The sequence below is a fragment of the Podarcis filfolensis genome (genome assembly GCF_964270895.1).
Source record: "Podarcis filfolensis genome assembly, chromosome: 6".
Taxonomy (NCBI): domain Eukaryota; kingdom Metazoa; phylum Chordata; class Lepidosauria; order Squamata; family Lacertidae; genus Podarcis; species Podarcis filfolensis.
Genome location: NC_139609.1, coordinates 23,593,550 through 23,612,747, shown reverse-complemented (window position 1 = coordinate 23,612,747; position 19,198 = coordinate 23,593,550). Strand labels below are relative to the sequence as shown.

The 19,198-nt window shown below is 44.0% G+C and overlaps 1 protein-coding gene across 6 annotated transcripts in view; it reads left to right on the top strand.

Moving 5' to 3' along the window:
- LOC310765492 (glyoxal reductase-like) overlaps positions 1-17,125 on the top strand; it is a 73,992-nt gene extending 56,867 nt beyond the window's left edge. For 4 of the 6 annotated variants that reach the window (XM_083620516.1, XM_083620518.1, XM_083620520.1 and 1 more), the window contains one exon: positions 16,837-17,125. In XM_083620516.1, the coding sequence (XP_083476642.1) occupies positions 16,837-16,938 (102 nt within the window). In that variant the 3' untranslated portion in view covers positions 16,939-17,125. Of the gene's footprint in view, positions 1-4,101; positions 4,221-16,836 lie in introns of all 6 variants that reach the window. The other 2 variants (XM_083620517.1, XM_083620521.1) reach the window with 1 other exon arrangement.
- The last annotated feature ends 2,073 nt before the right edge of the window (positions 17,126-19,198 follow it).

The window sequence follows — 19,198 nt, the reverse complement described above, 5'->3', positions numbered from 1 at the left end:
CCCTTGTACCCTTAACATTGCTTCTGGACAGTACATGTATTGAGGGTTTTTTTTTTTTTGCATAAAGTTTGTGGACAGGATATATACAGTACCAGCTGTTTATTGAGCAGTCATTCTGATTTGTTTGTGGGTGTCAGATGTTAGTGGTGGTTGCTTGTGAGTAACCAGGCAGGACTCCGACCTGTCTTTAACAGGTTTTATTTTGGTGCAAAACTATTTACAGTGCAGAACCATCAGTTCATGTCTGTCTCAATCGCTAGCAGAATCCGGGAGTGGTCGTTTCCGGGTCCTCCCCCAACATAAGAGCTTAGTCACCCCCAGCCTTTTCCTTCCTTCTTTGCGTTTTACACCTCTGCGCAAGGTGGGCTTGGCAAGGAGCGGTGCCGAGGCTCCCAGCAGCATCCTCTAGCCCTTTCCCCTCCTTTACCCTGGAGGTGTGGCTTTCTCCACCCTCAGACTGGCAAGGTGTGGCACAGGGGCTCCCAGCATCCTCCTCTGGTCCCTTCCCCTCTTCCCCACTGGAGGTGTGGCTTTCCCCACCGCAGGAAGAGGAACTGCTTCTCAAGATTTTCAGAGGTTCCCTGTATCTCAACTGCCCCTCTGCCTCCCTTCCCTGTTCCAATGGCAGTCCCCTGACAGTGGGGGAGTTTTATCCCATACTTTCTAGTGCATTTTCCCATCACTTTCCTAACTGCAAAAAGTCTGGATTTTTTTGAAGTGAGAGGAATTGGGTTTGTTGTGCAAGAGCTTCGCACCCACTTTAATGGCACAGCCTGAATTTGCCAGTATGCAGTTTAATCCCACTCACAAAATATGGCAGTCTGGAAGGTCCCTATGTGTTGTTGAATTGTGCAATGAATGGAAAGCTGTTTTGGGTGTGCAAAACGGTTGCATGTAATTTCTAAAGACAGAACTTAGTGTGCACACATACACACAAAAATGAGGGTAAGTTGAAAGCAAGCTGAAAGGGACATTCAAGAGACAATTGTCTATGGGGCAATTGGAGGTTATTTAATACCAGAAGTACAGATAGAATGGTGAACACAAATTGGAAAGATACAAACAAGTCCAAGAGAATGCAAGTGTGATTGGTGAGCAAAGTCAAGGAGGTTATAAAAAGCAAGAAGGCTTCCTTTAAAAAGTGGAAGTCTTGGCCAAGTTAGAAAAATAAAAAGGGGCACCAACTCTGGCAAAACAAATGTCAGTTGGTGATAAGGAAATTGGAGAGCACCTTGCTAAAAACACTGACACAAGCAACACATTTCTTTAAATATATCAGAAGCAGGAAATCAGCCAGAGAGAGGCGGTTGGTTTCTTTGATGACAAAGATTCGAAAGGGTTATTAAAAGAGGATAGGAAGGTTGCAAGGAAGCACAAAACTTATTTAACATTAGTTTTCAGCATGGGAGATGTTGGGCAGATACTTGCTCCTGAACCCCTTTTTCAGGAAGGGTTTTTGAAGAACTAAGGCTGCAGTCTGCTGCACACTTACTTGGTAATGAGCTCCACTGTACACAGTGAGACAGAGGATCACTCATGCAAGACTGTGATGGCCAAGAGGTTAGATGGCTATAAAAGGGGTTTAGCAAATGCATGTAAGTCTTATCGCAACCTAAGGGGAAAGCTGGGAAATAGCTGGATAGATAGATAAATAAATAGATAAAATTATCCTTGATAGTTAAATGGAACCTCTGCGTTCATAGACCAGCTGTTATGGGTCAACTGAGGGAGACGTCATGACATTTATTTGCATCAGCGTTTCCCAAACTTGAGTCTCCAGCTGGTTTTGAACTACAGTTCCCATCATCCTTGACCACTAGCTAGGGAAGGTGGGAGTTGTAGATCAATAACATCTGAAGATCCAGGTTTGGGAAACCCCGATTTACATGCTAGAAAATGTATATTCCACCCTTTCCAATGCATTTTGCATCACACAGGGCAGCTAACAGTGACTGAACCAATAAAATCATACAATCAGCATATGAGCCGGAACAAACAGATAAACTGAAGGCAAGTGCAGCAGATAAAAGCAACTAAAATTAGGGTTTGTTAAGGCCATGCTACACTGAACAGGAAGCAATTAGAAGGAGAAGGCGCAAGGAGGGTTCTGATTAGCTTGTCAGTTCACACTTGGCAACCGAGTGTTGCAGTTTTGTTTTTAAGGGTTTCGGTCGGTAATACAGTTTACCTGTATAGGGAAGCTTTTTAATGTGTGATGCTTTATTATGTTTTTATATGTGTTGGAAGCTGCCCAGAGTGGCTGGCACAACCCAGTCAGATGGGCGGGGTACAAATAATAAAATTATTGTTGTTATTGTTATTATTTAAGTGTCCCCCCGCCAAAGAAAATCAGCACAAATGAGGTGGTGGTGGGGAGGCAACACAGAAAGCATGGGAAAGCAGTGAACATGAACAGTCCCACAGATACTCCAATTGGTCTTCACCAGTTAAAACAGCGAACCAGTGCTTTAGTTGACTAAGCTACCAGTTTGAAGAAATAAATGCTTGCAATCCCGTCCTTTTAAAAACTTTGCTAAAAAACACACCTCAGGTAGTCCTGGGGAAGAAGGGATTTATTGCTTCTGAGACAGCCAAGGGAAGAGAAGGACTTGCTCAGGATATGCCGGGTGCGTAGCGTAACAGTTGCACGTCCAATGCTGCCGTCTCTGCCTTTATCCATGCACACAGCTTACAGGAATTCCCAGTTCAGGGAACCAAGCGAGGGAAAGGGGAGGCAGGCAAGGAAATGGTCTTTCACCGTATGACATGCGCCGCCTGTGATCGAACTTCGTAAACTCTAGGAAAGAGTCTCTTCCTTACAGCCTGTGTCTATCCTCCCCCAGGAGCCATTCTAGCAGTTCTACGTGCCAACTGGTGTGTTCCAGGAACTAAACCTGTGCTTCTCAGAAAGCATATTTACAAGGAGGCATAGCTCTTTGTCTGGCTAGGAGAAGGGATTTTTTTTAAAAACCTCCCAGCCAGGGAATCCCCTTTCTCCCAGAAGCTCTTAGTCTCATCAACATTCTGTGTATATTATGTCATCACTGTGTTTCCCCCCCAATGAACACTGGCTTCATTAAATAGTCTTGAAAGTGTAAGACTTGTTATTTCATTGTGGTTTTCTTTCCCAAGTTCTCCTTGACTTGGTGTTTTGACCTACATTTCTCCCAAAATCGTTAAAGGTGATTTACAGGGGTGTGGGGAGAAAGAAACAGATGGTATTTATGGGCATCCCTTGGTTTTGGAACAGATCGTGGAATTATAGCTGTAGATGAGACTTCAGGGTCCAACCACATTGCTTTTAGGGCTAGCTATGGAATTCTGTGGAATTGTCTCCCACAAGAGTCAGCGATGGCTGTTAACTTGGGTGGCCTTAAAAGAGGATTAGATAAATTCATGGCGGATAAGGCTACCATTGGCTACTCATTCTGATGGCGCACTGGTTGTGCTCAGATCCTGCTTGTGGGCTTGTCCAAAGGCATCTTTTTGGCCACTTGAGAGCAGAATGCAGGACTAAATGTGTCCTGCAGCCTCTTCTTAAGTTCCTACATTACGTTCATGCTCAGTTTATGTTGCACTGAGAGTGTGGGAAGTTGGGAACAAACAGTGATGGACGAGAAATGGCTTAGTACAGGCATATCCAAAGTCCGTTTCAGGGGCCCAGTCGATTTAATCCAGCCTCCTTGGTGGCATATGTCCTGGGGTAAAATCCTAAGAAAAGCTCAACAACTTCGCGGTAAACCTAAACTCTAAGAAAAGCTCAACAACTTCATTCAATCCTAAAAAAGCTCAACAACTTCGGTTGGCCCTCACACATGTTCATTTCATCAAATATGGCCCTCTTTGAAAAAAGTTTGGGCATCCCTGGCTTAGTAAAACAGTCTAAATAGATCAAATATGTGAGCCTAGACACATCATAGAGAGGAAGTCAAATATTTTCCAAATTAAGTAGAGCTATGACATTCTAACTATCTGGTTGTAGATACAAACTCTTGAACCAAAATTATGATTCAGGATGCTGGTGTGTTTTTAAGAAGCAGGCAGTTGGTTTTTATTGTTGCCTTGTATGTGTTCCACTAACCACATATACATTCCCCTTAGGTCTTTGACTTTTCCCTAGCAGAAGATGATGTTGCAATTCTGAATGGAATGCATGATGGGAGACATGTCTCCTGGGATCCAACCCCAGTTGTTTAGATGTCAAAGCTTGGATTGTTGTTGTAAGTTCCATAGTATCTGAAGGGACAATGCTGCTTTTGTAATGTATTCTCATGCAGTAATGCAAAATGAAATGATATATTGCCTTGATAATTAGCTGTACAAACTGTTTGGGTGTGGTAATATGTAGCTTAATAACGGAGAAGGTAGAATTTACACTTTTCTCCCCCAAGCCCTTACAGTTTGACATCATCACTCTTCAGCCTTCCCAACAAGTTTGATACTTCTTTTTTCTGCTCCAGCAAAGCCCTGTCATTTTGTATCTAGCATTTTTTTAAAAAAAAATAAATACTGTAATAATAATGGGTGGTATTCAACTAAGTTTGAGTATAGGCTTTACATTCATGGGCCTAATTTAAAGGTAAAGGTAAAGGGACCCCTGACCATTAGGTCCAGTCGTGGCTGACTCTGGGGTTGCGGTGCTCATCTCGCTTTACTGGCCTAGGGAGCCGGCGTACAGCTTCCGGGTCATGTGGCCAGCATGACTAAGCCGCTTCTGGTGAACCAGAGCAGCACACGAAAACGCCGTTTACCTTCCCACCGGAGCGGTAACTATTTATCTACTTGCACTTTGACGTGCTTTCGAACTGCTAGGTTGGCAGGAGCAGGGACCGAGCAACGGGAGCTCACCCCGTCGCGGGGATTTGAACCACTGACCTTCTGATCGGCAAGTCCTAGGCTCTGTGGTTTAACCCACAGCGCCACCCGTGTCCCTTGGGCCTAATTTAGTCATGTTCTTTTCCGTCAACGGGTCTGTTCCAAGTAAAACTTGACGCAAAAAGCCCCTCCACTATTTCCTAAGAAACAGCCCTCAGGCATGAAGCATTCCTTAGATCCCTCTCATCCTTTCCATGCATGCCAGCACAGGATGTGCTCCAGAACTCCAGTAAGAAGCGCCCCATTCCTTCTGACTGGAAGTTATCCTTGACACCAGTGGGGACTAAAATTTCAGCATTTGCAAGCATCTGCAGAGAAACAGCCTCAGATCCGTAAATTCTGCAAAAAGTGAACGACAGCTGCTATTTTGAATTCTCTAGTTCATTCGCTTGGTTCTTCTGTACTCAAGCAACCCCGGAAAATTGTGCCTGTTTTGCCAAGGCCATCCAACATCTTATGGCAATAAGTGCCATAGAGCTAGTATCTGCTCTTTGGTCATCTCTGTTTCCCCCCCAAAGTCAAGAGACACCAGAGCAAATTTTTATGCAAATAGGTGTGAACGAGTTCTAAAGAAAAATACCTTCAGTATAGAGAATCTGTAATAGATCTAGATGAGCCTGATCTGGGGAGATTTTCGAGCTTCGATAGAGGCCTACCTGCATTATCACTTCCTGAGGCTCAGCTATGGGAATAAAGACTATCATAGAATCATAGAGTTGGAAGAGACCACAAGGGCCATCGAGTCCAACCCCCTGCCAAGCAGGAAACACCATCAGAGCACTCCTGACATATGGTTGTCAAGCCTCTGCTTAAAGACCTCCAAAGAAGGAGACTCCACCACACTCCTTGGCACGGGGTCCTGCCATTCTTCCTCCAGGGTCTTCATGAAGATTCTGGTAGCCGTGATAGCCCATCTCCAGATAGTAGAGAACAATATTCAGCACCCCAACCTCAACTCAAGGTCTTCAGGATGTGATGCTCATGCTTCAGGGGATGCAGAAACAAAGATTAAGGGATAGGAAGTGGGTATCATCTTTACCTGATGGCCCCAATGTCCATGGTAAATCTGATCAATTGGTTCTACAGTATTAGGAGACTGGGTTAACTGCTGATAGTGCCAAATCTACTTCACCAGGACTCTTTTCTTCATCCTCAGCCCAGCCATTCCTCTTGGCTGTATGGAGGTTGATAGGCAGATCTTGATAGGCATTAAATGCCCCTCAGGGTGAACTCCATTGATTTATCCACTTGTCAATCTTCCACTGCTCCTGCTTATAACAGTATTTGGAAAGCCTTTAGATGTTTTGATTCTTGGGTTTGTTTCAGCTTCACTACAAGTTAATTTAGTTTTCATCTAGGTTGGATTTCGGGGTAAACATGATGTTATACACTTGACATTGGAACCTAGTATTAAAACTTGCATTAAAGTATATGTAGTGTATGTTTTAGACAGAGCCTCTGCCCATTGAATTATCAGCCTGGCATTAGGTATGCAGTCATGCTTGTCTGATATTTTCGGAGTTCCTGTGTCTAGAAGTGTATGGAAAGTCTGACTGTGATTTATATTGTTTTAGGACTTCCTGCAGCAGTTTCCCCACTGCTGTGCTGTTTTAGCCATATCACAAAACAAAAGTTCCTTGCTTTTTTATCATCCCAGCTTGTAGCGAGCTGGTATTGTTGTTTGTCCCTGAAGTTTTGTTGCTAACACTTTGAGCGGAGACAAAGTTTCTCCCCTTGATTACAACTCCTGAGGGAGATTCTGAAAACATTTTGAAGGGATGCCTTAAGGCCCACACCCTAAATTACATTTGATCATGTTTTTCAGAGACACTTTTCCTACGGGTTCCGTTGGTCCATCTCTCACTTCCAGTAAAGTTTGGGCTTTTTCACATGCTACGTGACTGCAAACTAAGGTTTGACTCGGGAGTGTGTACTTAAGAGCAAAATAAAAAAATTCCTTCCAGTAGCACCTTAGAGACCAACTAAGTTTGTTATTGGTATGAGCTTAGTTGGTCTTTAAGGTGCTACTGCAAGGATTTTTTTTAATTTTGTTTCGACTACGGCTGACCAACACTACCTGTACTTAAGAACAGATCAAGTTGATGAGTGAAATGCTAAAATTACTTGCAAACATGCATGCATTGCAGATTTTCAGCTGTATACCTAAGAAGTTTAATTTGTGAAGAGGTTTATTATTATTATTATTACTATTTTTTTGGAAAGCAGGAGCTACTTATATTCTTTGCTGTTGTGTTTTCTATGGCAACCTTGATGCTTCCTATAATAAACAAACACAATGTGCAGGGCAGATCCCTGAATGGCTGATGTGAACTGTGGGACTCTGACCACATCTCCCCAGTATATTCACCAGGGAGTATATGCATGTCCTTCATACTTAGATGTGGGTGGTGCTGTGATCTAAACCACTCAGCCTCTTGGGCTTGCTGATTGGAAGGTTGATGGTTCGAATCCACTCGATGAAGTAAGCTCCCGTTGCTCTGTCCCAGCTTCTGCCAACCTAGCAGTTCGAAAGCATGCCAGTGCAAGTAGATAAATAGGTACTGTTGCGCCAGAAGCGGTTTAGTCATGCCGGCCACGTGACCCGGAAAGCTGTCTGTGGACAAAGGGCGGCTCCCTCAGCCCGAAAGCCAGATGAGCACCACAACCCCATAGTCGCCTTTAACGGTCCAAAGGTCCTTGACCTTTTACCTTTATAATACTTAGATGCTTATGTGCCCCTAAAATCTTGTTCTCGTGGTGGTGGAGAAGATGGCCGTGCGCTCCCCCAAATCTTTATTGCATAATACATATTGCAGGTGCTCCACATGGATGCCTGTTCATGGCGGCATGAAGGGTGGAAAGTTCCCAATGTTGGGCGCTCCGCCTCCTTCTCCTCTTTCTTAAGGGAGAAGAGAGAAGATTCATCTGATTTTCTCTCTCTCTCTCTCTCTCTCTCTCTCTCTCACACACACACACACACACTGTGTGATGCACATTACATTTTTGTGCTTTAGGCAAGATGTGCAAATGTGGCCACACATCCATCACAGAATTGGGGTCTTTAAGCCAGGGTAAGCCTCTTAAATGGCAATTTGTATTTCCTGTAGGATTCACCTTTGCAGCTACAGCAAAAGTGCGGAAGCTTCTCTAAGCTACACCTGAGTATTTCTGCATTATTATTATTTTTGCAGGGCAAGCCTGAGTTGGCTGGAGATTAGATCCAGCTAACCATTTGACCTTGTGTTCTAACCTTAAAAAGCTGATTTGTTGACAGTGAGGAGGGTGTAATGGCAGGTGCGACCAGCACATGGAAATTGTGTGAAAGCACACTTCCTTTCAAAGAACAGTTACTGAAAGTAACAGTTATGTTCTGTGATTTCTCCCCCACCCCAAAGCTTTTCACCACCATTGCTGCTCCTGACAACTATTTGTTTGACTTCCTTACAGTGCAGAGGGAGGGCAAGTCTTGAGTAAAGCTACCTAAAGCAAGAAAAAATGAGGCCCAGCCTTCTCTAGTGCAACTGACAGCTCGATTGGTTGTTGCATTTAGAATGTGCTGCAGAAGATCGAATGTGAAGGTTTAAGCATTTATATATGGGAAAGTTAGCTGTGAGAGCCAGTGTGGTGTAGTGGTTAAGAGCGGTAGTCTTGTAATCTGGGGAACCGGGTTCATGTCTCCGCTCCTCCACATGCAGCTGCTGGGTGACCTTGGGCTAGTCACACTTCTTTGAAGTCTCTCAGCCCCACTCACCTCACAGAGTGTTTGTTGTGGAGGAGGAAGGGAAAAGGAGATTGTTAGCCGCTTTGAGACTCCTTAAAGGGAGTGAAAGGTGGGATATCAAATCCAAACTCTTCTTTAGAGAGAGCCAGTGTGGTGTAGTGGTTAAGAGCGGTGGACTCATAATCTGGTGAACTGGGTTCGATTCCACACTCCTCCACCTGCAGCTGCTGGGTGACCTTGGGCTAGTCACACTTCTCTGAAGTCTCTCAGCTCACTCGCCTCACAGAATGTTTGTTGTGGGAGAGGAAGGGAAAGGAGAATGTTAGCCGCTTTGAGACTCCTTAGGGTAGTGAGAAAGTGGTATATCAAATGTCTCCGCTCCTCCACATGCAGCTGCTGGGTGACCTTGGGCTAGTCACACTTCTTTGAAGTCTCTCAGGCCCACTCACCTCACAGAGTGTTTGTTGTGGAGGAGGAAGGGAAAAGGGAAAACTCTTCTTCTCTCTTCTGTCAAAGTGCTTCCTTCTCAGTTCTTAAGCAGCACATGGCAGTTATTGGATCACAAAGGTTAAAGAGAGAGCACACAAACTTGGGACGTTAGTGCAAAATGGCACTGCTCATTAGCAAAAGTAAGGATGGTGCAGCTGTACAAGTTAGCACCGCAGGTTAAGCAGATCCCTAGAAATAGGGTGCTGGACAAAAACCATGAGGATCCCTGAGGATCTGAAGACTTGCTATACCACAATGCGCAAAGCACAGCACAGGTGCAGATCCCAACTTGGCCCACAGCACCTTCCTTGCAGACATAATGTGTTACACTTATCAATAAAGCCTCCTCGCATCATCGCAGGAACGGAATACTATTTTCTCGTATAAACTGGGAGTCTTCCTGTGTTCTGCTTGCTGTAGCTTTCCATTAACTGGTAGAGATTTTTTCTCAAGCTTTCTGGCATGTTGCTGCATTTAGAAAACAAGGAAAAAGCTGCTCTCGGTTCTTTTGACCAGGAAATAACTTCGGCCTGTGAAGTTTCATATTGCTTGATAAACAGTTTTGAGAAGAAGTAAATTTTTGCCTTTGGAGATGGTTTCGGCACGTTTTCATAGAGCTGGGGCGAAAGAACGCCTAAAAAGTTTTACCGCTTAGCCCACAGGATAGCATCTATTACTTTGTTTCAGCATAGACTTATTATACTTCTACGGACTTTCAAAGATTGGCAGAGGTGTGCTCAATTGATTTCAAATATATTAGAGAATCTACAAGTTCACACGTTTTGTTTTTGTTACTAAATCATGTCTATTATGCAATAAGAATTACAGTGCTATCTAGTATACTGGTCTGCGTGTTGCTTGTATTGTTTGCTGGGGCGAAAGAACACGCTTTTATCAGCATATCTCAAGGCCTGGCTTTTATAATAGTATTATTTATAAATGACATTTTCACCCCACCTACTCTCCCAGCAAGCTAAAGGTGCTGTGCAAGGTTCTCCCTCTCTTCTGCTTTATCCTCAAAACAACACTGTCAGGCATATTAGACTGAGACAGTGATGGGCGCAAGGTCAATCCGCAAACTTCTCCATTTCAGTTCGCCACCTGGCAAATAAAATATTGACACAACCTCACAGGGTAGGTGCTGGCTAAGGTTGCCAATTCTTCCCCACTCTGCTACACTGGACCCATTCTTGGGCTAGACGCCCACTCACAAATCAGGTTAAATCTTTTCCAGGTATGCTCAATGTACTGAAACGTTTGAGCTGCTGAACTTCTGCTGTTAAATGTACGGGAGCAGAAAGAAAAGAAAAAGGAAAGAGAAGTTGGCAACCTTAGAACTATATAATGTTCCAAGTGATTCACATTCCTTAAAGCACGATTGCAGCCTACCTGATGATTTCCAAAGTTCCTAAGCCTGCCGAAATGTTCACAAGAGCGTGATTGTACATGCCTACTTATGTTAGTCATTTGTGGCTTAGCAATGGTCTGTTGTGGGAGGGCATAGCCAGCTCTTTCCCAACTTAGAGAACACCCCTGTGTGATTTACCTGCAAATAGTTGATCATGCTACCAGGCTAATGGATCTTTGTAAGCTGGGCCTATATAAATGATGATCGTAAAGGTAAAGCTACCCCTGACCATTAGGTCCAGTCGTGACCGACTCTGGGGTTGTGCGCTCATCTCACTCTATAGGCCGAGGGAGCCGGCGTTTGTCCGCAGACAGCTTCCGGGTCATGTGGCCAGCATGACTAAGCCGCTTCTGGCGAACCAGAGCAGCACACGGAAACGCCGTTTACCTTCCCGCCAGAGCGGTACCTATTTATCTACTTGCACTTTGACATGCTTTTGAACTGCTAGATTGGCAGGAGCAGGGACCGAGCAACCGGAGCTCACCCCGTTGCGGGGATTCGAACCGCCGACCTTCTGATCGGCAAGTCCTAGGCTCTGTGGTTTAACCCACAGCGCCACCCGCGTCCCTAATGATGATCATAAATAAGACTAATAAATAGCAGCAGCAATAAAGCAGCTTGACTGTTGATTGATTGATTTATCTATGTTTCGAGTGACCTGAAAGTGGTGGTTTAAAAAGAAAGAGGAAGAAAGAGCTGCTCAGCTATGTTAGGAGTGTCAGATGGTACCACTGTTCAAATTTCAATACCACTCGTGCATGTCCTTTTTGTATTAGAAACAGAAACATTCGGCCAAAAGAAATTGTTTCGAAAGACAATTTGGAGTATGTAAAGCACAAATGGAGCCCCACCTCGTGTTTCCTCTTAATACAATACCCAAGAGCGTATCCTTCAGTGCCAGAGATAATTAAGAAATGCACCGTACCCATTTAAAACAAATACAACATTCCTAATTTCCTTCTTTGGGCACTTGGTAACTTTCCTCTGTTATTTCCCCATGCATCTGTCAACTGTTTGCTGATTTTCATCATGAAGCAGATTAATACTATAATTCTGTGCATGCCTATTTGCAAACAAGTCCCATTGGACTAAACTCGAGTGTCACAGCCTAGAAATGTTAATATCAGTAAAACAAATGGGGCTGACATTTGAATCATAAGTTCATAGGATGGGACCCCAAAGTTGTTTTCACAAACGCAAGTTTTCCACTTCAATTTAAAAATGGCTTTTGTAGTCGTTATTTATTCTGTGACCAATATTCAAGAGTGATGCGCTTTAAACAGTATTTTTAAATCTTCTTTTAATGTTCCAAAAAGGCAGTGGGAGGGAAGGCTTCTCATTGTGCATTTGGGTCTTGCCCAGGGGATAGAAATGTACATTTCCCCACAGGTTTCCATTATCCCAATGTGCATCCTTCCACAGGGGATGCATTTCTGTAGCTCCTTTGAGTCAAGATCTAGAAACACGCAAATCACTCATGCTTCTTTCACTCTTTATCTGAAACATCCTGGGCAGAACATATTTGGGGATGTTTGGTGTAATATAGGTGCTGTTCTGCACCTGTTATATATTTGCCTGGCCCTTACTCCAAAGGAGACCAGGGCGGCGTGCATACAATCCAGCCTTACAACAGAATAAACTACTACAAACACTATTGCAAAAACTGCAGTAAAACAACAGAACCTCTCAGCTAGCAGAAATGATAAAGACATCAGTCCCAATCGCCCTTTTCCAAACAGGCTTGGACAGTCAAGTGTGTGGTTCAACTGGTGGAGGGCAGGGAGGGAGAAAACCAATGAGGCCGACAGACATAGCTCAATGGGGAGGGATTTCCATAACTGAGGGGCCACCACAGAGAAGACCCTAGCCAATCAGGCAGGATCACAAGCAGAGCCTCCCTTGCAGATTTTAAAGGCAGAGTTGGCTGGTCTTCCCATCTTCTCTGACCACTTGCTATGCTGGCTGGGGCTGATAGAGTTGGAGTCCAACCCACCATGTGGTTGGGTTCTGGGCTGTCACTGTCTGTGATGGCAGAATTAGACACATTTTTTGAAAGAAGGAAGGGTGGGAGACAGTTGCTGCCACTAACTCTGGATTTCAGGGGACAATTTTTGCTATGCACTCTTATTGCAAGTTCAAGTCAGAAATTTCCCCATGAGAACTTTCAGCTCAGATTTATTTTTCCCCACCGAATGCAAGTTATTGTGGGGCACCCCCTGAATAAATAAATTACTTTTGGGAGCCAGCCTAGCATGACTTTATGATGCTAAGTTTGGCACTCTAGATAGCTTAGGTTTTGCTCAACTGGAAACTGCAGGCAGTCCACTGCACTCGATCACAACTTTTACTTAGGACAGGAGTGAAATTGAGAGTTATTTCTGCAGATAAGAAAAAATCAGCTTTCAGGGGAAATCCCACTTAGCTTGGGTCCTCACACCTGGCCAGAAGTCCTGAACACTTTTAAGCCACAACATAGCATCTTTTGCTAGACCGCTCCGATGATCAGTGGGGGAATGGAAATGGCTGTGAAACAATAAAGAAAAGAGGAAAGATCAACAACGAAAAAAGTCAAAAGGGAAGGGTGAGGCTGATGGCTGCCCAGCTACAGAGTTTCCTGTCTGATTTTTCTGAGGGTAGACTGTTTAATCTCCACTTTTTGTTCAGTCTTTTTTTCTTCTTCACTGCAGCTTGCTTATTATATGACTGAAAAGCAGCTCAGACCCTCCAGTTGAGAAATGCCAATGGTGGTTGTAAAATGCACACATAAGGCATTTCTGACCAAGCTGTACATTTGATTGCAGAGAACTGAAGCTGCTACGGCTCCTTTCCTTGCCCACAACTTAAGCTAGAAGATAATTATGTCACCGCTCTATAGGCAGTAAGCAGGCTGCAGAAATTATAAGTTCAGAAGCCTCAGAGTCAAAATATATGTACTATGGGCCTGATATACTGTAGTAAACACCAGCCTGTTTCCCTTTAAAGTGGTACAACCGGGTGACGTGAGCTCTGCCTTTTCAAAGCTCTGCTCTTGGACGAAAGTTCCCTTGCCGAAGTAAACAAGGCCTGCGAGTTGTCAGATCTCTTCTGTATGTTTGATATTGGTGGAGTAAAAGATGCTTCTTTTAAATGCCCTGCGGGAGTTAAACAGTTTACTCTTTATGACTCCAACAAAGACTTCCAATTTGGGAAGCCAATGTCTGATTACTGAGCACACTTCTCAGGCTTCTATGAAATCCTGCACCTGTGTGAGAGAATGAATTTGCTGGCATAACTTTGCCATGAGATCCTGTTAAATTTCCCTTGAAAGCTTGCTTTAGCCATCTCTATATGACTGCAGTTTCTCTGCTTTCTTCACCACATAATACCCAAAGTTGCCATTCAGCGTACATCAAAGTATACTACATACCACTCCCATTGTTCCCAATCTGTTTCCTACTTCCCAAAGTTCCAGTAACCTCTCAGTGGGAAATATATAAAGGATGGTATTCATGGCATTTGTTCTGTCAGCACAAGCACTTCTGATTTCACCCAGAAAACTAATCCGTTTTAGTTCTCCTCCCCCTGCTCCAGACAAAAGAAAAGCACAGGCATCTTTAAAGGTGCCCATCACGAAAGCTCGCAGACCTGCTTGTCTGCAGTTTGGCAGGTTTCTCTCACGGCTGCAATTTTCAGACCAATTGCCCGCAAAACACATTGGGAGATTAAGTGATTTCTATTTTACCTACCCCAAACCTGTAACGGCTGCCCTTGCAGGAAAACTACTGCAGCTATCCTCCTGAGATTTTACAGGATTCATACCTTAAAAGGGTGATCTTGTCTACAAATTTCATCCAGTTCTACCCCAAAATAAAGTTTTAAGATGTTTGTTTAATAAAAAATAAAACCTTAAAGGTTTCCAGCAGAAAGGCCTTTGGAGCTATTTGTAGTTTAACAGGCTTTATCTACTCTGGAGAAGCTAATGTACCTGCAAATTTCATCCACTTCTGTGGTAAGTTATATAATACAAATCACAAGATGCTGTGTGTTCTGTTTCTCTTGAGGTAGGGCACGTTGATTCTATGATCAAAAAGGCCGCTCAGTCACAAAGGGCTTGGGAGATATCAAAGAAGCTCACGTTTGGACAATAATGCAATTCTAAGTTGAGGGAATTCTACTATAATCTTCGCCCCTATTTTCATTCTACAGCTGAAGGATCATTTTATCTGCTTCTGCCGTGCATCCTTTTCCCATGATGGAGCAGCTCTTCGGGATTTTTCTTTTACTATTTCCCAGATGTTGCTTTGCAGAGTCAATAGTTTCTTAGCTTATTCAGGTTATTTTTCAGTTGATTCATCTGAATATTTGCAGCGGGTTGGACTTGATGACCCTTGTGGGTCAAACAAAATTCTATGATTTTGTTTGTGAATAATAATAATAATAATAATAATAATAATAATAATAATAATTCATTTATATCCCGCCCTCCCCAGCCGAAGCCGGGTTCAGAGCGGCTAACAACAGTAAAATGATACAACATTCTAAAATCATTTCATTCTAAAATCAGTTCAAATCAGATTAATGGCAACCATTGGGCTAGAGTTCTGTGAGGATTGCCAAAGGAGGGGGTCAGAATAATAATAAAATTTCCATCCTTTGGATCAGTGACCACTTCTATCCAACTGGAGACAAATTTCACCCATGCATGCCTGAATCCTTCTTTCTAAGGATTGATATTTGTATTGCTATCTAAGCATATTCCTCTGGCACCAGCTACTATGTTAGCACTGCTAACATGTGAATTGAGTTGTAGTCAGCTATTTGGGTGGAATTGCATATGCTTAAGAAGTTCTGTAAGAAAAAACTTAGCTCTTCTGCAGTGTCCAGTGTTGACCGTGATGCAAACTTAAGGGAACAGTTTGTGCACTGATCGGTCTGAGGTCGACACATACTGCATTGTTCCTGCTTCTGGAGAGAGAATTCCTCAGGTTCTCACTCCCAGTGAATGAAAGCATAATGAGACTTTTGAAGAGGCATAAGTGTTAGAGAACACTTATGAATTCACCCAGGCACCTTAGGAGCACGGTTACATCCCTCCCTGTGCATCTGTTGGGTTTAAAGAAGGTAATAACTCCCCCTGACAGTATTCCTTTGCAAAAGGAAAGCATCAACTTGTGCTGGTGTAAGTAAAAAAAAAAGGGGGGGGGAATTGAGAATGGTTTCAAATTCGTTTCCAAATAATGACCTTTGCAATCTGAAACATGATTAAGCTCTGACAGTGCCTATGCTAAAATGAAATGGACTTTTAAAGTTAGTAGTATGTATGTATGTATGTATGTATGTATCTATCTATCTATCTATCTATCTATCTATCTATCTATCTATGTATGTTGGGTCATTTGGCCTATAGGCATTCAAGGTTACTACAAAAAAGCTGGATGCAGACTATTGTTTTTAAGTGAATTGGAAGTGATTTGAGAAGTGTTTTGCTAATCCCATGTCATTTCCATACAGTTATTCCAGCCAACTTTTCTCTCTCTTGGTCAGATTTGTTTTGCTGGTTTTTGAAACCATGCAGATCCTGTTAGCCTAAGTAGCAGTAGATTGTATAAAACAGGACTTCTTTTTTTCTTCTTCTTTGGCGATCACTCGTAGCCAAGTAAGATTGTCTTCCATGAATACGGCCTTAACAGAGAGTCCATAAGTGACTGTAGAGGCCAATTCTGGATCCACATGTCCTTACACAATGGGGACATACAGTAGGTTTCCGAACAGGAGTTGATAATGGTGAGGGTTTGCCAAGCGTGCCTTCCTCTTACCATGTTTCTCCCTTTCGTCCTGAGTTCAAGTGTCTTCAAAACCCATGACACCTTTGGTAAAGGCTGTTCTCCAGTTGGAGCACTTGCAGGCCAGTGTTTCCCAGTTGCCAGTGTTTATACTACATTTTTTTTAGATTTGCCTTGAGAGAGTCTATAAACATCTTTTGTTGACCACCAGCATTACGCTTTCCATTCTTAAGTTGGGAATAGAGTAGTTGCTTTGGAAAACAATAATTAGGCATCCGAACAACATGACCAGTCCAACGAAGTTGATGTTGAAGAATCATTGCTTCGACACCGGTGATCTTTTCTTCTTCCACTACACTGGCATTAGTTTGCCTGTCTTCCCAAGTGATGCCGAAATCCAGCATTCCCTGAGCTCTGTGAGTGCAGCATTCTCCCAAATGAAGTACTGAGTGTTTGAAGACTGGGCCATTTGCAAGGAAACCAAAACCAGGACTAAGGTTGAGTTTCCTATGGTTGCATTAGCAGTATACCAAGAGTATTATAACTTTACAGGCTAACATTTGACATCTTCTTCTTTTCAGGTCTTTGACTTTAGTCTGCAAAAAGAAGATATGGAATTTTTAAACTCCATGAATATTGACAGAAAACTGATTCACCTTACCTACCCATTATGGAAAGGATAATCTTAAAACATTGCAATGGCTCAAACCATGAAGATATCAGAATTACACAGATCCTTCTTGCTATAAATTTATTTTAGACAGCCCAATATTCCCATCTTCCTACCTCATTAAAATACCTTTCGGGAAATCATGAGTCATTCTTCATCCCAACTAAATCGAAATAAAATGATATTATAGAAGACAGCAACAGCCTTGTGATTCTTGCCATGTGCGAGGCAAACAGGATTTGACATTGGATGCTAGTGGAAATGAGCTGATCTGGTTAATTTAATGAAATGCCCACATACAGTTTTGCATGAAAGCCACTAAATCAGTTTAGAACCAGATGCTCCTATTAGATCATCACAGTCTCGTTTTACTGGCAATAAAGATCTTTAAACAAGTAGTAGTCCTTGCTTCATGAAAGCTCTTTTAATTCAAACGTCTTGTAAGCAACAGATCCTTCACTTAGTTAAGGTGCAGACAAGGAGGCAGCATGTAGATAAGCCTCTACCTGCAGTGGCTATAGACCAGTGGTTCCCAAAGGGGTGGGGGTGGGATTACTGGAAGAGTACATATCTGAAAAGGTAAAGGGACCCCTGACCATTAGGTCCAGTCATGACCGACTCTGGGGTTGTGGCGCTCATCTCGCTTTATTGGCCGAGGGAGCCGGCGTACAGCTTCCGGGTCATGTGGCCAGCATGACTAAGCCTCTTCTGGCGAACCAGAGCAGCGCACGGAAACGCCGTTTACCTTCCTGCCGGAGCGGTACCTATTTATCTGCTTGCATTTTGACGTGCTTTCGAACTGCTAGGTTGGCAGGAGCTGGGACCGAGCAATGGGAACTCACCCTGTCGCCAAACTGCCGACCTTGTACATGTCTTAACTTGTTACTTTTCTATTATGGTTTGAACAGAGGTATCTTACCCTGTTGTCCTTTCCTCCCAAGTGAATAACGTTCACTGAAGTCACGTTTTCTGAGGACATCCTAGGAACTAGAGGTTCTGCTTGGTTCTGCTTCCTGTAGTGCAGTCATGCTCTCTATGGTTGACTGGTGGTGGACATAAGCTCTTTAAATATTAACCCATCCTCCGGTTCTTCAGAACAGAGATGGAGCTAGCTGCTTCGGCCCCCGGAGTGGCGCACAAGCTGTGCACCCGGGGGCAGGGCGAGTGACCCGGGGCGGGTGGGGTGAGTGTCCCAGGGGGTGCCGCCTATGGCGAGTGTCCAAGGGGGACACCACGGTGAGCGTCCCAAGGGGCGAGCCGCCCATAGGGGGTGGAGCGAGCCACCCATGGCGGGCTGCTTCCTGGGCAGGGAGGAGGAAGCCGCAAAGCTTTGCCAGCAGCCTTCCTCCCTTCCCTCTTCCTTTTGACAGCTCGGGGGCGGCCCCCCCCGGGAAGCAGCCCGAGAGCAGGCGCACTGCCTACCCATGACTCCCAAGCCTCCCCTGAGAGTTCAAAACAAATGGGGAAGGGGGAAAGGCCGCCGGCAAGGCAGCACAGCTCTGCCCCTTGCCCCAGCGGCTTGGGGAAGGCTTGGGAGTTGCGGGCAGGGGGCACGCTGAATGTCACTCCCCTCAGTGATGATACCTGGGATGGACCTTCCTGCCCCCCTTCCTCCGCCCCTGCTTCAGAATGCAGAAGTTAAGTACGTTAAGGCAGAATTTCAAATGTGGTTATATTTAAGGAGCTGTTTCATGTGAACAGCAGTGAAAAAATCTTATACACACATGGGAATATGCCCCATTAAACTCTCCGGGGCTTGCTTCTGAGTAGATGTGTACAGGGTTGTGCGCATTTTTCATCCAATTACTCCTGCAGGACTATCGTGTGCTGTTTTGTTTGCCTTTGTTCACAAGAAGCGATGCCTTTTCTGCCATGGCGTCAGAAGGCTTCGAATCCTGACATTATCTAAAAATGAAACCTTTATATCCCATTACCACACATTCTGAGTCACTCCATCCCTTCGATTGTGTAATGTTACTCTGACATACCAAATCCCTCCGAGTAGGATACATAAGAACAAGTTTCACAAAGAAAGGAACATATTGTTTGTTTTCAGCCTCCGTTAGCTCACTTCCTTTCAGTTGTCTCGATAAATTAGCAAAATATGTCCAGGCTGTAGCCGTGAGGCCGTTTGCAAAGGGGTTTCCTTACGTGATTCTCCATGCTTTCTCTCTGACAGTTGCAATTTAACGGTTCTCTTGTTGTGTCCGACGTCTATCAACTCAAAACATGAACGTGTTAGGGTTCCACGGGTGATGGAAGTGACAGAGCAG